The sequence below is a fragment of the Denticeps clupeoides genome, chromosome 12, assembly GCF_900700375.1.
Source record: "Denticeps clupeoides chromosome 12, fDenClu1.1, whole genome shotgun sequence".
Taxonomy (NCBI): domain Eukaryota; kingdom Metazoa; phylum Chordata; class Actinopteri; order Clupeiformes; family Denticipitidae; genus Denticeps; species Denticeps clupeoides.
Genome location: NC_041718.1, coordinates 2,989,317 through 3,006,728, shown reverse-complemented (window position 1 = coordinate 3,006,728; position 17,412 = coordinate 2,989,317). Strand labels below are relative to the sequence as shown.

General features: G+C 47.6%; 1 protein-coding gene and 1 long non-coding RNA gene across 2 annotated transcripts; both read right to left on the bottom strand.

Moving 5' to 3' along the window:
- Positions 1-948: 948 nt before the first annotated feature.
- LOC114801339 (uncharacterized) lies at positions 949-2,094 on the bottom strand. Its single transcript, XR_003751487.1, has 3 exons — positions 1,730-2,094; positions 1,455-1,515; positions 949-1,292 (listed from the first exon to the last, which is right to left on the bottom strand). It is a non-coding gene; the product is annotated as an uncharacterized LOC114801339 (long non-coding RNA).
- Positions 2,095-3,287: 1,193 nt separating this feature from the next.
- On the bottom strand, positions 3,288-6,792 carry LOC114800944 (mitogen-activated protein kinase kinase kinase kinase 1-like). Its single transcript, XM_028998873.1, has 11 exons — positions 6,762-6,792; positions 5,745-5,829; positions 5,511-5,584; positions 5,370-5,425; positions 4,529-4,576; positions 4,339-4,381; positions 4,147-4,216; positions 3,916-4,053; positions 3,746-3,827; positions 3,580-3,645; positions 3,288-3,412 (listed from the first exon to the last, which is right to left on the bottom strand). Exons 1-11 carry the CDS (start codon positions 6,790-6,792, stop codon positions 3,371-3,373), a joined length of 735 nt encoding a protein of 244 aa, XP_028854706.1. The 3' UTR covers positions 3,288-3,370.
- Positions 6,793-17,412: the final 10,620 nt, after the last annotated feature.

Here is a 17,412-nt window from a genome sequence, read left to right as displayed (position 1 = left end):
ATGAAAGACCGTTTTCCAGGCGGCAACTTGGTTTATTCAGGGCTGCAACACATAATAAATCCTTTTATATCAATATTTTGGTGCAGGTTATGGTCAAGACATTGTATTATGGATATTGTGGTTTGTAGCTGACACAACTCATCCCAGAAAAAAACTCATCCCAGAAAAAAAAAAAAAGGGGCAGTGGTGGCCTAGTGGTTAAGGAAGCGGCCCCGTAATCAGAAGGTTGCTGGTTCGAATCCCGATCTGCCAAGGTACCACTGAGGTGCCACTGAGCAAAGCACCGTCCCCACACACTGCTCCCCGGGCGCCTGTCATGGCTGCCCACTAGGTGATGGGTTAAATGCAGAGGACAAATTTCACTGTGTGCACTGGTGCTGTGCTGCTGTGTATCACATGTGACAATCACTTCACTTTCTATTCTTTTGTATTCTAAATCACTCTAAAGTCCATTAAATGTTTCATTTTCTACTGGGTTCCATCTTTTCTTTGACTCTGCAACACACATACTGATGTGAATAAATAATCTTAATTTTGATACCAAAATTATTCTAATAGGCTCTGAGGTATAGTTTATTGGGTGTCTTTTTAAAGGGGTTTAACAGAACTGTGTTGAGATTGGATGCATGGTGGGTTCTGTGTGTTTTAATTACTATTATCAGCTGTAGGTTACATGTGAAAAGGGCAGGGTGCATGTGCATGGGTGTTAAGATGTTTAATAAATCAGCTGTCACAACTTATTTCTCAATTACAATTAATACTTTATTTAAAAGAAAGTAAGTTTTGGTTAGCCAAGTCACTAAAGGCACATGCTTTTTATGTGTGGGAGGAAACTGGAGAACCCAGAGAAAACCCACACCATTTCTTGAAGAGCAGGCAAATCTGAAGTTCTATAGCAAAAAAATAATTTATACATGCACATATAGCCAACATACAAAATGTATCCGCATAAATTGAAAACTAAATTTTAAGAACAAAAACAAATCTATATAAGCATAGTAAATACATGTAAAATCTATAAATAATACAACAAGAGCAGGCAAAACAGAAGTGCTATACAAAATTAATTTATACATGAACATAACCAACATACAAAATTTATACACATAAATTGAAAACATATGTATGTAAATAAACATTAATGTAAAAACTATAAATAATTAAAAAAAAAATTGCAATTCACTTAAAGTATCTATATACAATTTTTTTAAAAATCTGTCCGTGGGCGTGGAGAAAGTCCTTGTGGTTGAAGATGGTCTTCACAGAGGCCTCCATGGCAGGATGTCACAATTCTGAAATAAATTAATTTACAATACCCCAAGTTCAATAATACTGACAAAGAAAAAAAATACTGTCAATTTTGTCAATAACAAATAACAATAAATAACAAATCTGAATTGACATGTACACTGAGCTAAAGGTCACTGTAGACAAACTGCACCATATAATCTCACCTGCACACAAGACGGGTCTGTCCACTCTCCTCCTTCGTCTGCTGGTCTGGACACTCAGAACCTATTTTAAAAAAATGTGTTATGTAAGGCATTTAAAATTAGTGTATGTATATGTATACTGTTCATAGAATAAAAATATGACAAAATCTACTGGCATTCATGGAGTTTCCTGGAGTAGCCTGTGGTTTTGGGCTAAATATGAAATAAATGTTGGGCTATGAGAGGAAGATCTGGATTAAGTATGTTTCCTTTATCCTCCAGGACAGGACTTGTACCTGTTAGTTTTAGTCAGCAGGCCAAATGCCACCCCATGTTGTTCTGGTGAGTGGTTCTCAGTCCAAATCTGCCTCTCCTCCTCCTGGTCCTCTGGGATGACTGTCAGACATGAAAAACAGGAACTACACGCCTCACATTAAAAACATTAAACAGTAATCATCAAAGGGGAAACAGAACAAGTTTGGAAAGAGGAAGGTGAGTACAGAAAGCCCAGTGCCTCCCTCCTGTGACTGGTTAAAACTGGGACTTTTTTGAAAGAGTAATGATGGGTAGATTAAGTGATGATGAGTCGGCTGATTTATGACTTTGGAGACTCTCAAATGGGCTAAAGAAGACGTCAGGTGACTCCTGCCCTTCCCCGTGCCCCCGACTCCTGCCCTACTCCACGCCCCCGACTCCTGCGTGGAGAAAGGCAGGATTCGGGTCAGGAGTCGGGGCAGAAGTCGGGGCGTGGAGAAAGGCGGGGGTCGGGGCAGGAGTCAGGGCAGGAGTCGGGGGAGGAGTCGGGGCGGGGAGAAGAGCAGAAGGTGGGGCAGGAGTCGGGGCAGGAGACGGGGCGTGGAGAAGAGCAGCAGGAGGAGACGGGGCAGGAGTCGGGGCAGGAGTCAGGGCGTGGAGAAGAGCAGGAGTCAGGGCAGGAGACGGGGCGTGGAGAAGAGCAGGAGACGGGCCGTGGAGAAGAGCAGGAGTCGGAGCAGGAATTGGGGCAGGAGTCGGGGTGTGGAGGAGAGCAGGAGTCGGGGCAGGAGTCATGGCAGGAGATGGGGCAGGAGACGGGGTGTGGAAAAGAGCAGAAGCAGGAGTTAGGGCAGGAGTCGGGGCAGAAGTCGGGGTGTGGAGAAAGGCGGGGGTCGGGGCAGGAGTCAGGGCAGGAGTCGGGGCAGGTGTCGGGGCAGAAGTCGAGGCGTGGAGAAAGGCAGGATTTGGGGCAGGAGCCGGGGCAGGAGAGGGCAGAAGTCAGGGCGTGGGGAAGGCAGGAGCCAGGGCAGGAGTCGGGGCAATAGTCGGGGCATGGAGAAGGCAGGAGTCGGGGCAGGAGTCGGGGGAGGAGTCGGGGCGGGGAGAAGAGCAGAAGGTGGGGCAGGAGTCGGGGCAGGAGACGGGGCGTGGAGAAGAGCAGCAGGAGGAGACGGGGCAGGAGTCGGGGCAGGAGTCAGGGCGTGGAGAAGAGCAGGAGTCAGGGCAGGAGACGGGGCGTGGAGAAGAGCAGGAGACGGGCCGTGGAGAAGAGCAGGAGTCGGAGCAGGAATTGGGGCAGGAGTCGGGGTGTGGAGGAGAGCAGGAGTCGGGGCAGGAGTCATGGCAGATGGGGCAGGAGACGGGGTGTGGAAAAGAGCAGAAGCAGGAGTTAGGGCAGGAGAAGGGCAGGAGTCGGGGGCGCGGAGATGGGCAGGAGTCGGGGGCGCGTAGAAGGGCAGGAGTCGGGGGCGCGGAGAAGGGCAGGAGTCGGGGGAGTCGGGGCCCTGACTCCTGCCCCGAATCCTGCCTTTCTCCACGCCCCGACTCCTAACGTTCTCCATGCCCCTGCCACGACCTGCCTCCTGCACTTCTTCACGACCTGGCTGCTGCCCTCCTCCATGTGCCTTTATCCATGTACCCTTCACCACATGCCCTGCTTTACGACCTGCATCCTGCACTTCTTAACGCCCTGGCTGCAGGCTCTTCTCCAACATCTTGTATAGCTGTAAACAGCCAGAGATTAGGTTAACACACAATACACAGACAATAATGGAACGAGAACATGTCATGAAGCTGAATTTAAAATCAGCTGTATAGCCGTCATCACTGAACCTTCACTTTTTTCTGTCTAAAGGTTATGTGGTGAGATTGAGGGAACCAACACATTTACCTCTTGGCACTTCAGCCGGCGAATCATCCGATGTTGTGTCAGATGAGATCCATTAACAAATGGATGCTGCGCACACACACGCACATAGAGTATTAGTACTTGCAGTAGCTTATAATATGAAAAAAATACAAGTTTTCAGGGTACATTCTGAATTGCACTTCCTTACCAAAAGCAGCTCTTTAGCAGACGGCCGTCTGCTAGGATTATACATGAGGAGCTGACTGATGAAGTCATGGCATTCCCTAGACCTGAGAAGAGAACCGTCTGGCTTAATTACAATCCTCCAGGGGTGAGTGTAATTTGTGTGTGTGTGTACATAATTAAGAAAACATTCACCAATTTCCATTCAGTAATAAGTCGATGGAGGGAATTTTGGCCTCAGCAATTTCCATGGTCATCATCCCCAGCGACCAAATGTCGCACTTCTCATTGTAGGGCCCAATGATCCTCGCTCTGGAGACTTCAGGGGCCATCCTGTATGCCACAGACAAGAGAAAGGAAGTGAGCACAGAGACACACACATCATACAGAAACAAGGATGCATTTTAGGTTTTAAAGGAAACTTACCAATCGTAAGTTCCTGCTGTCTTGAACCTTGCACCAAGGTCTGACAATCTTGCTGCCAAACCCAGATCGCCTGCAGGAAGAGATGTTTCAATAAAAAAGGTCACATTCATCCATAAATCTAAACACACTTATTCAGGTTCTTTTCTAAACAGTATGTGGTGGAATAATTTGTTTCTAGAAGTCAGTACTCACCGATCTTCACTTTTCCGGTTTCATTTACCAGGACATTCTGACCCTGTAGACTAACAAACAGAGAGCTTAGATAGGACTACGCTTGTAAGGAAAGCTACTCTTGGAAAATACACCTGTTCTCTCCTCTTTCACTTTAGACAGTAAAGAAGCTTCTTATCTTTCAGATTGTGTTTGGTGTATGATAAGGTACCTTTATGTCTCGGTGAAGGATGCTCTTTCCATGCAGGTACTTAAGCCCCTAGTGGACACAAAGAGAAAGTACATCAAATTAGATGTGTGAACCCTCAGTGGTCTCATGATTCAATTCCAATTCCGATTATCAATGCTTTGAAATCGATGCATCACGATCCAGTAAATTTTTGACATTGTCACGTGATGTTTTCAAATACAAGAGTTGAGGTCCCGTACACCTGTGTGGACGCGTTCGTTTAATACAACAAGCAGAAAAACTGTCGCCGTTCGGTGTGCATTCACCTTATAACAGTTTTATATACTGGTAGTTCTCCTTTAAATGCACGTGGAACTATGCTATGGGTGGAGTTAGTCATCTGAGTTTAAACCACTACACACCGACTCAAACCCGTTACAAACTGAAGCCACAAACTCCAGAAAAACACCTGGTTCAGACGTCTATGGTGTCAGGTGACGGCAGACTGAATACAGACATTTTTTTCTGCTCATTGGAGAAAATCTAAAGCCACTTTCAGACTTAACTGAAGCACAAAAACATGCGTGGAACTCCAGGTAAGATGATAATATTGTGTTGTAGATCTCTGGACATGGAGAATGTACTCAAATCAGGCTGCCACAGTCACAACCAGCATTACTTTTTCTCAAGAATGTTTATGCCACCACCAAAAATCACCAAGCAATGTCATCATGATGTAATCAATTATGTTCTGCACTGCATCGATACAGAATAATTTACATCTGCATCGCGATGCATCGATTATACGATTAATTTCAATACCACTACATCACATACAAATCTGCAAAAGTATGTTTGCGTGTGTGCGTGTGTGTGTTGTTACCTTTAAGACCTCCAGGCAGACATAAGCCACCTCGTCCTTGCAAAATGGGCCAAGATCTGTCCAGAAAACAAATAAAAAATTAAATACTGCCCTAAATAAACAGAAGAAGAAAACACAGAGTGAACGGAGCAGCAGTGTTACATTTGTAAAGATCATAGAGAGACCCTCCACCACAGAGCTCCATGGCAATGAAGAGGTTGCCACTCTCACGGTCCCTGAAGAAGAAAGATAAATAATGAGATTATCAGTCAGATGATCACAGGGTTTTAGAAACAGAAACTCTGGAGCTGTGGACAACATCTCTGGATTCTTTGTTGTGTTGATCATATGCAGGTATAAAAACTCCCAGCCCATCCCACCCTCCACACTACTTACAGCCTGTAGACGCCATGAAACTTGATTAGGTTTTCCTGGTTGCAGTCCTTCAGCAGGCGTACCTCCTCCAAGGGGTCGACATCATCTACAGAAAGAAAAACAACACACAATAAAGACATACAATAAAAACACAATCTTTAACTAACTCACTGCACTGATAAATTTCACATCACACACCTCAACAAACCCACACAGATATACACACCCTAAACAAAAAGCTCAGGGTGGAGCATTCAGCTGGACCAGAACAACAATATTCTGTTGGGTAATGTTTTAATACAAATGACACTTTCACAGTCACAGTCTCTCTCTCTCTCACCTCTATTAATCAAGCGCACAGACTTCATGGCCACAAGCTCATCAGACCGCCGGTTCCGACCCTGTAGTGAAAAAAGCAAAGAAAAGCATCAGCTGGTATTTTACAGGCTATAAGCGGAACATCTATTCATTTGAAGTACATAGGAGTAAACTTGCTCTTTTCATTTTTAAACTCAAACAAGAAGCCACCCATATTTGGGCAAACTTCTGCACCATTAAAGATTAGGACCCCAAATATAAAACTCATGTGTTTTACTTTGCATGTCACTGTAGTTTTTCGCTCAATCTATTACAACAGCTGACTGCTGTTGGAGGGTTGGTGTTCTGCCCTGGGCCCAGTGTCCCTGGATCGGTTCTGGCAGCCGCGATCCTGAGTAACAGGACTAAACAATTAAAGAAAGGAGCATCTACAGGTTCCACATCTGGGAACTGGAGAAGCAGGTGGACATACCGTTACAGTAGACTTCCTAACTAAATTGAGTAAAATTCAATCATGTTTATGATATTATAATAAATATAATCATATTTATTTATACCACTAAGACTAAAGATTTAGGTGATTGATGTATAATTTGTGCAATGGGATGCATGAAATTAACAGCAGTTAATTAATGGCCTCATGTTATTTCACAATAGTCTCCTGGACAATGCAGTTTAAAAACAATCTTAATACCATAAAGACCTGGCCAAAAGCCCCACGACCAATGCACTCAAGGAATTCAAAGTCCATGGTGCTGGGTCTTCGAGTCCACGCTGATCCTCGGGTCTCCAACAAGTTCGCTGGTCCCTGGTTGTTGATGATGATCCTGATCTTCTTCTGATCTGCTCGCTGTGTCACTCTCTGTCTCAGTTGATGTGCTGCTTGCTGTCCAGCTGGCTATAAACGCTCACTGTAGCTCGCAGGGTTCTGAGTCAGATAAACAAACAACATGCATTTTAAGACCTGGCTCTTTTGGTGCCAAGTCGCCATTTACGTGACCAGACATAACCCTCCCCACAGAAACACAAAAGAGTAAAATAAAAACTAGAAACCAAAATTCCAGAGGAAATTTTGATGGGCCTGTCTAGGCATTTTTCGGATGAGCACGGGCATAACCTCCTGAGCTGGTCTCAGCTGTGAAATCAAGCGGTGTTATTAAAGTATCCGATAGAGATGGTGGTCACGTGAAATTTGTAGACATTTAGAACATGTTGGAAAGAGGGCATGGCCAAGGTGTGTCACATCAAATTTGTTGTTGTTTGGAGCATGTTTAAAAATTAGCATGTTAGCATGTTAATGCTAGCATGCTAACATCAAAAACGTTAACAGGACGTGGTCAAGATGAGTCACGTTAAATTTAGTGACGTTTGGAGCATGTTTAAAAATGAGCATGTTAGCATGCTAACGCTAGCATGCTAACATAAAAAAAATAATGGTAGCATGCTAACATCAAAAGTGCTAACAGGGCGCGGCCAAGATGCATCATGTTAAATTTGGTGACGTTTGGAGAATGTTGAAAAGTTAGCATGTTGATGGCCGAAGGACAGTGCCTAATAAAGTGGTCAAAGGACCGGGCGGCCCTAGAAAAGTGGCTGAAGGACCGGGCGTCCCAAATAAAGTGGCCGAATGACTGAGTGTCCCTAATAAAGTGGCCAAAGGACCGGGGCGTCCCTAATAAAAAGGTGGAAGGACTGGGCGTCCTTAAAAAAGTGGGCAAAGGACAGGGCATTCCTAATAAAGTGGCCGAAAGACCGGACGTCCCTAATAAAGTAACAGAAGGACCGAGTGTCCCTAATAAAACGGCCGAAGGACAGGACGTCCCTAATATAGAGGCCGAAAGACAGTGCATCCCTAATAAAGTTGCCGAAGAACCGGGCGTCCCTAATGAAGTGGCCAAAGGACAGGGTGTTCCTATTAAAGTGGCTGAAGGACCGGGCGTCCCTAAAAAGTGGCTGACGGACTGAGAGTCCCTAATAAAGTGGCCGAAGGACAGGGCATTCCTAATATAGTGGCCGAAAGACAGTGCATCCCTAATAAAGTTGCCGAAGGACCGGGCATCCCTAATGAAGTGGCCGAAGGACAGAGCGTCCCTAATAAAGTGGCCAAAAGAACCGGCGTCCCTAATAAAGTGGCCAAAGGACAGGGTGTCCCTAAAAAAATTGCTGAAGGACCGAGAGTCCCTAATAAGTAGCCGAAGGACAGAGCGTCCCTAATACAGTGGCCAAAAGAACCGGCATCCCTATTAAAGTGGCCGAAGGACACAGCGTTCCTAATATAGTAGCCGAAAGACAGTGCATCCCTAATAAAGTTGCCGAAGGACCGGGCGTCCCTAATGAAGTGGCCGAAGGACAGGGTGTCCCTATTAAAGTGGCTGAAGGACCGGGCGTCCCTAAAAAAGTTGCTGAAGGACCGAGAGTCCCTAATAAAGTTGCCTAAGGACAGGGCGTCCCTAATAAAGTGGCCGAAGGACAGGGTGTCCCTAAAAAAGTTGTTGAAGGACCGAGAGTCCCTAATAAGTAGCCGAAGGACAGAACGTCCCTAATAAAGTGGCCTAAGGACAGGGCGTCCTAAAAAAGTTGCTGAAGGACCGAGAGTCCCTAACAAGTAGCCGAAGGACAGAGCGTCCCTAATAAAGTGGCCAAAAGAACCGGCGTCCCTAATAAAGTGGCCAAAGGACAGGGCGTCCCTAATAAAACGGTAGAAGGACAGTGCATCTCTAATAAAGTTGCCGAAGGACCGGGCGTCCCTAATGAAGTGGCCGAAGGACAGGGTGTCCCTATTAAAGTGGCTGAAGGACCGGGCGTCCCAAAAAAAGTTGCTGAAGGACCGAGAGTCCCTAATAAGTAGCTGAAAGACAGAGCGCCCCTAATAAAGTGGCCAAAAGAACCGGCGTCCATAATAAAGTGGCTGAAGGACCGGGCGTCCCTTATAAAGTTGCTCCCTGGGCGCCTGTCATGGATGCCCACTGCTCACTAAGGGTGATGGGTTCAAAGCAGAAAACATTTTGTTGTGTCACTGTGTGCTGTGTTGCAATGACAATCACTTCACTTCAAATCTATTTCTCATTGGATGAATCGCCCATACATCTGTTCTACAGGGAGTGCAGAATTATTTGGCAAATGAGTATTTTGTCCACATCATCCTCTTCATGCATGTTGTCTTACTCCAAGCTGTATAGGCTCGAAAGCCTACTACAAATTAAGCATAATAGGTGATGTGCATCTCTGTAATGAGAAGGGGTGTGGTCTAATGACATCAACACCCTATATCAGGTGTGCATAATTATTAGGCAACTTCCTTTCCTTTGGCAAAATGGGTCAAAATAAGGACTTGACAGGCTCAGAAAAGTAAAAAATAGTGAGATACCTTGCAGAGGGATGCAGCACTCTTAAAATTGCAAAGATTCTGAAGCGTGATCATCGAACAATCAAGCGTTTCTGGGCTGGGCCAAGACTGGGCCAAGAAATATCTCAAGACTGATTTTTCTAAGTTTTTATGGACTGATGAAATGAGAGTCTTGATGGGCCAGATGGATGGGCCCGTGGCTGGATTGATAAAGGGCAGAGAGCTCCAGTCCGACTCAGACGCCAGCAAGGTGGAGGTGGAGTACTGGTTTGGGCTGGTATCATCAAAGATGAGCTTGTGGGGCCTTTTCCGGTTCAGGATGGAGTCAAGCTCAACTCCCAGTCCTACTGCCAGTTTCTGGAAGACACCTTCTTCAAGTAGTGGTACAGGTACAGAAATAATTGAAATGGGTATATATTTGTTTTTTGTTAAGTTGCCTAATAATTATGCACAGTAATAGTCACCTGCACACACAGCTATCCCCCTAAAATAGCTCAAAATAAAAGCAAACTAAAAACTACTTCCAAAAACATTCAGCTTTGATATTAATGAGTTTTTTGGGTTCATTGAGAACATGGTTGTTGTTCAATAATAAAATTATTCCTCAAAAATACAACTTGCCTAATAATTCTGCACTCCCTGTATTTATGCCAAAATGCTATGATTTTTGTTTTGTATTATTTATTTCTTTCCCCCTTCTTTTTTCTTGTATTGGTCTTGTCTATCTAATATAACGCTAATATTGAGGTTAACATTGGTTATACCATGTTCATACTGTTTCTTATCTTCATTGTATAATCTTTATTGTCATTTACAAAAAATGCCTAAAAATAAAAATAAAGTGTGAAATTGTCAGGATTGCCTGCAGCTGGGCTCCACACCGGAAGCCAATCCTGACGCCCCATAAATGCCGGAAGTTTCCACCCGTTCGGGGTCGCTGGCATTTTCGTGAACTCTCTGCACGAACTTGACCTGGTTTAGTTTTATGTGTTTTGAGTTCTGGCAATCGCCACACGCCTACGGGTTTGTGTCAGTTCTTGATTTATGTTAAACTGTTTTCGGCCACCGCGCCATTGTTTCTTTGAGTTTATTGTTTGTTTATGAATGAAACCCCCTTCCCAACATGTCAGACCTCTGCGCTTCCTTCCCCCGTAAGTCCGTAGTCGTGACAGAATGCCAGCGACCCACCCAAAAGCGCAGAGGTGGAAAGCAGAGGAGAAGAAACGCCGCGAAGGACGCAGCCCGGCGCGGCGAACGCGGACGGCAGGGGAGAGACGCGCCGCCCGTTCTGGTGGAGCGTTTTCTCCCCGAGAAGCCGTGGTACGCGGCGCCGCGTGATGACGTCACCCCCGGGAAACTCCGCGAAACCCGGAAGCGACAACGTCGGCGGGTGAGTGGGCGGAGCGAGGACGTTGGCGTCGGCAGCAGCGAGGAAGTGACGTGGGCAGCGAGCGCAGAAGATGCGACCCCCACGATCTTCGCCATGTCGAGCCAAGAACTCTGCGCTCTGCTGGCAAGGCTCCCCGTGGACTGGGACGACACAGACGACGACGAGAGCACGGGAGACGAGAGTTGGGCTCCGCCCATCACGCCAGTCTGCGATCGTCGCAAGGTCCGTGGGGACCCACGTCACTTCCAGGGGGGTGAGAAGCGGCAACAACAACGGCGCCGTTCCTCCAGCGAGGAGGTGGGCAGCCTCCAGCCCGAATGGCCAGTGTACTGCCCATGGGAGCTTATCGCGCCATGGGTCCAGGATGTCCGCAGGGTGGACGACCCTTGGAGTCACCGGTGAGAAGGACACGGAGGACGAAAGCGATGATGACGTGGATTTTCGGTGGGCGGTCGGTGCCGGGATGGCTCCGCCCAGCGTGCGCGTCCGAGATCATCGCGGCGTCCGTGATGACCCATGTGACTTCCGGGGGTACGAGGTTGACACGGACGACGACCAGGATGACGCCGTTTGGGCAGTCGGTGCCGGGATGGCTCCGTCCATCGCGCCCATCCAGGATCGTCACGAGGTCCGTGGAGACCCACGTCCCTCCCAGCAGTGTGAGGAAAGCTGGTGGAAGAGGGCGACGGGAGGTCGCCAGCCAGCAACTGCGCTGCCGGGACTGCCTCGCAGGGAATCCTCCATTCCTGCTCCAGTCGCCGACCCGCCTTCCCTCTGCCCGGACGTTCCCCAGCGAAATGGCAGCGCAGCACCAGCGTCCACACCTGCTGGAGAAGACGTCCACCCCCCTCCACACCACACACCTACCACCATCTCCACCCACGAGTCCAGCCCCGTGTGGGACAGCCCAATTGTCCCGGGACCCTTCAGTGGGGCAGCAGACACAGACGAGATCACTACCATCCTCACGTGTCTGACTGGATCAGCATGGGGCTGGAGCACAACCCTCTGGCAGCAGGGAGAGACAGACAGGAGTTTTCGGGACTTCCAACAGAGACTGAGGGCGGAGTTTGATCGGCCTGAGCCAGGGATCGAACTCTGCCCCTCCACCACATCCAGTGCCAGTCAGGATCCGGGGCAAGAAGACCCAGCACTGGTGGGCGACGAGAAGGTCGCTCCTCCCGAGATCCTGGCTGTGCCCCCTGAGGAGGTCCCGGAGAGCCCAGAGAGGGAGCCAGACGACCCTCTCTTCTGTCTGTCTCTGTCTGTGTGTGTCTGTGTGGCATATGTGTCCGTATGTCGCCCCCACTTCCCCTCTTTGTGTCCACTAGATGGCGACCCAGCCGCGGAGCCGAACCCCAGGGAGGAGGTTCCTGACCCGAATGTGCTGGTCCAAGGCGAGGTGGACAAGCCCCAAGGTACCCCTAAGTCCAGCCGGGGGGGGTGCTCCCCCAAAGAATTTTTTGGGGGGGTGCAGTTCGGGTTGGGGACTCCTCCTGAGGGGAGGGGAGGTGGGGAAGCGATGGAGCTGGGTCCTCCGGTAGCCAGTGAGGAGGGCGGGCCAGGCATGGGCCTGCGTCTGCCTCCAGAGGGGTGGAGCGCCATAGAGCCTCCGGGTAGGCATGAGGACCCAGCTGGGACAGGCAGGAAGAGGGCCTGCTTGTCCCAACGGACGCAGAAGGGGCTAGCCGGATGGTCTGGCAATGCCCCCCCCTTGGCACCAGGGCCGTGCAGCGAGAGGGGCTGCATAGTCCCAGAAGGCACCAGCCTGGGGTGCCTGGAACAGTCGCCGGAGGCTCTGGGACAATCTCCCTGCGCGGTGCAGGGGGTGACACAAGACGTGTCAGAGGGGACATGTGGAGACAGGGCCCACACGTACCCAGATGGATCGGCCCTGATTATTGTGTGCAGGTACGGGAGTCCGGGGCCGCCATGCGGGACCACGCCGGGGAGCCAGGCCGAGGGTCCGGGGCCGCCATGCGGGACCACGCCGGGGAGCCAGGCCGAGGGTCCGGGGCCGCCATGCGGGACCACGCCGGGGAGCCAGGCCGAGGGTCCGGGGCCGCCATGCGGGACCACGCCGGGGAGCCAGGCCGAGGGTCCGGGGCCGCCAAGCGGGACCACGCCGGGGAGCCAGGCCGAGGGTCCGGGGCCGCCACGCCTGACCACGCCGGGGAGCCAGCCCGAGGCACCGGGGCCGCCACGCCTGACCACGCCGGGGGAGCCAGCCCGAGGCACCGGGGCCGCCACGCCTGACCACGCCGGGGAGCCAGCCCGAGGGACCGGGGCCGCCACGCCTGACCACGCCGGGGAGCCAGCCCGAGGGACCGGGGCCGCCACGCCTGACCACGCCGGGGAGCCAGCCCGAGGGACCGGGGCCGCCACGCCTGACCACGCCGGGGAGCCAGCCCGAGGGACCGGGGCCGCCACGCCTGACCACGCCGGGGAGCCAGCCCGAGGGACCGGGTCCTCCAAGGGGAGGATACAGCAGGGCAGGAGCCCTGTGGTTGCCGCCGTCCGCCCCGCCGCCTCCACTGAGGGTACTGTTGGGGCTCCGAGGACGTAGCCCTTGGAGGGGGGGCTCTGTCAGGATTGCCTGCAGCTGGGCTCCACACCGGAAGCCAATCCTGACGCCCCATAAATGCCGGAAGTTTCCACCCGTTCGGGGTCGCTGGAATTTTCGTGAACTCTCTGCACGAACTTGACCTGGTTTAGTTTTATGTGTTTTGAGTTCTGGCAATCGCCACACGCCTACGGGTTAGTTTATGTTCGTAATTTAAGTTAAATTGTTTTCGGCCACCGCGCCCGTCTTTATTTGTGTTTATTGTTTATTTAATAATAAAACCCCCTTCCCAGTATGTCAGACCTCTGCGCTTCCTTCCCCCGTAAGTCCGTAGTCGTGACAGAAATAAAAAAAAAAAAATAATATCACCAGAGCTGCTTCTCTCTGAACAGCAAAGCAGAATGGCCAAAGCCTCCTCCTGATCCAGCATCTTCATCTTAGTTCTCCACAAGCTGAGACTTGGTTCCATCTCATCATCCTACAGAAAAAACAGGAAATGAAAACATTGTGATAAACATATAGTCAGGGGAAAAATTTTTAAACCCATTCTGACATTGTAAGTTTCCCTCTTACAAAGAAATTATTAATCTAATTTCATTGGTAGATGCTTTTAACAGTAAATGTATTTAAATACATTAAATACATTCAATTAATTTGCATTTTCCTGAATAAAATAAGTAATTGATCCCCTATCAATTGGCAAGATTTCTGGCTCCCAGTTGTATTTTATACAGGTAAGGAGCAAATTGTCAGTGATACTTTTGTGTGGTTACTGTACAGGCATCTCCTGTTCCTTCCCACAGGGGTTGCAGGGAAGGATCCTCCTGCTGCTTCTCCTTCTTCGAGTTTCCTTACTTTGCTCCACATAGTGGCACAGAGAAGGGAAAGCGTGCTGCCTGAGTCGAGGACGGTGCTGCATGATGGGAAGAGACAGGAGTGAGTCCAAGATTCGGACAAGTTTACTGGTCTCTCGCTGCTTCCTGTATTCTCTCTCTGCGCCGATGTCTCTCTCCACCAACGTCCTGAGTCATACAACCTGTTAAAAGATTTAGGGACATCATCATTTAAAAACTGCATTTTGCATTTATTCAGGTTATCTTTGTCTAACAGTAAAATTAGTTTGACGATGTGAAACACGCAAGTGTGTCAACAAATGAGGAAACTTTTTCAGAGCACTGAACCTACAGGATGGTTCCTGGCTGATGACCTGTTCCAACCAACAAGAAAGACAGGACATCAACATGAATGTATTATACCAAATTTAAATCGTATTACACTGTAATAAAGTAAATATTAGCAGGCAAATTCCCCAGCGCTTCCATGACTCCAGCAGAGCATCAGGAGTTGGTCTGAAGTCGACCGTATATGGTCTACCATGTTGTCCCTTCACAGCATTGTCGTCCATCATCGTGGGAAACGTCTCTGGGTTCTTGAGGTTGCATCTGCATATTTTATATCTTTGAAAAGGATAAGTTTTCAAAAGGAGAAGTTAGCAAAGTAGTGCATTGCTGTCAAAAAGTAATAAATAAAATAATACTTTCCATTTTAAATATGGACTAGTGGTGCCGGTTTAAATAGTGTTGGTGAACAAAGTGGACAATGGACCTTTTTGCAACAGACATTGCAAGTATTAAGCTCTGGTGACGATCCTGCCTTCAGTATTGATTTGAGCACCTATATGAATAAATAGAAAAGACAACAAAAATTTGCCAACACAACCAGCAGTCAAAGTCTTTTTTCCATTCAAATGTGTGGACATAATGAAATTATTATCTTACAAATACATTTATATCTGACAATGGAAAAACTGTGTACAAGACCAACGCTGATCTGATGTTTTTGTATACATAAATGTGCAAATCTTGGTCTGGTTTTACACTTTATACATAAAATTTATATTCATTAAAGACTAAAAACAATCAGCAGGTCTGATTATTTCTAAAACCCGGCAGTTAGCATGTTGGTAAAAAAAAATCACCCAAAAAGACCAAAACGCGAGTCTTTGTTCCTGCAAGTGCTGAAGTTCCTGTTCGCCCAGAGACATGAGCGTCAAATTCCAGCAGGTGGCGCCCGAGGCACCATTTTCACTCCCTGACGACCTAGAAAATGACGGAACTTTTTCTGCTTTTACGTAAAAAAAAAACCTACAGCAATCTGCAAAATGAGGTCAAAAGCCAAGAAACAAAAATACATTTTCCCTGGTTTATCTGTACAAGGAAACCATAGCGGCACCATGTAGTTTCCTTGAAACGATGAATAAACAAAGGATACACAGAAACAAGGGTCATTAATTTATGGAGCTTTCATTAATAGAGGAGCTAAAATCTAAAAAAAAGTCAAATTTAAATGTAATTTAATTTTTAATAAAAAAAAAAGGCTGGCCATGATGTGATGATAATTATTTGAAAGTTAAAAATATAACATGTATACAACATGCCGCCTAACGGTTCCTGGAGTGGCTCAGCTGGAAGCATTCTTTAGAAATTTGAGTTAATATTTATGTGATGGAATCATGTATTTACTGCAGATTTGATGGCTGCACATCCATAATGCGAATCTCCCGTCACACCACATGAGAAAGACGTGTGATTTGATGGAGATCTGGCGACTGTGGACGCCACTGAGTGCCCTCAACTCACTGTCATGTTCAGGAAACCAGTTTAATCGTAATTAGGAACTTAATGACTTTAATCCTGTTGCATTCACCTCACTATTAATGAAGACTCCAGGTTCGCCACGCCCTTGACCCCCTACAGTTCGTTTACCAGGAGGAGGCAGTGCTTTGCAATCAGTTTTTTTTTTTTTTTTTTTTTACTTCTACAGCACTTTCAACACCATCCAGCCGCCCCTTCTGCTGACAGACAAACTACTGCAGATGAGAGTGGGACCCAATCTGAACACTTCTAATTTTGATACCACAGCTGGGAGGTAATTGTTACCAAAGTCCTTGTGCTTCAGACAAAGTACCTTGTATCTAGAATAGATCCAAATATTTTAATGTGTTGATCTCTCTATAGACACTTTCCAGAAGTCATCTGAGGTCAGAAATTTGGATGTCATCTTGGAGTCTGTTATATTTTGGGACTGAATGATGATGAAACTGCAGTATTATAAAATCTCAACAATTAACACAGGGTCAAACACTGAAGGTAGGGCCACATTTGGTAACTTCAATTCAACCAGCCTCAGAAAGTTCCAGCGTGCCAATCCGGTGACCCCTTGTGCCTGAAACAACTCAGGGGAGTCGTGCACCTGCCATCCATTTGGCCTGTTGGAAATTGAAACCTTCTTGTTGAGAGGTACCCTCACAGGAATCCACACAGACACAGCTGCTCCTTCACCTGGAACATGGTTGAGTTGCAGAGTTCAAGTATAGCGGAATAAAATACTGAATTCTCCACAACTTCAGCATGGAGGGCTTTAAAAGGAGCAGATTGTTGGGATCCGTGGCCAAGTGAAAGTGGTGCAAGACATCTTGCTCTCTCTTCAGCAGCTCTATGCAGAGGTTGTGCAATTCTTATTCTACAATGCTGCCTGATGTGTTGTTCTGTCGGATTAGGTGGAGAAAAATAACAGAATGTATTAAATGCATCTTTCAAATTCTCCAGGTCGCCTTGATCAACCACAGAGAATGCAGCGGATATAAACTGGCTGAATGCGCTGTATAGTGAATGATGCTCTGACAAACACACTCACAAAGAAATCGCCTCATGCAGTGGAACAAGTCAAGTTAAACACCAATGTGCTTGTTGTACTGGCTGCATGAAGCACATGTGTTGATCAGAAGTTGCCTCTGCTACCACGTCCTCTGTTGTGTTCCATGAACACCAATGCAGATGTTCATCTGGGCTAATTAATTAATGGATTCCTTCATAACAATTAAAATTTAATTAGGAGGAATAAAACAATGTTAGCAAATCAAATCCAATTTAGGATTAGGGTTCAATATAAGGTTTAAACCATACCTGTCTACCCACTGGTACTTTGCTTTCTGAACACCACACCAGACCCTGATACAGTGGTTTCAGAGAAGGTTCACACTCTGACAGCAACATCACCCAGGACAGAATCA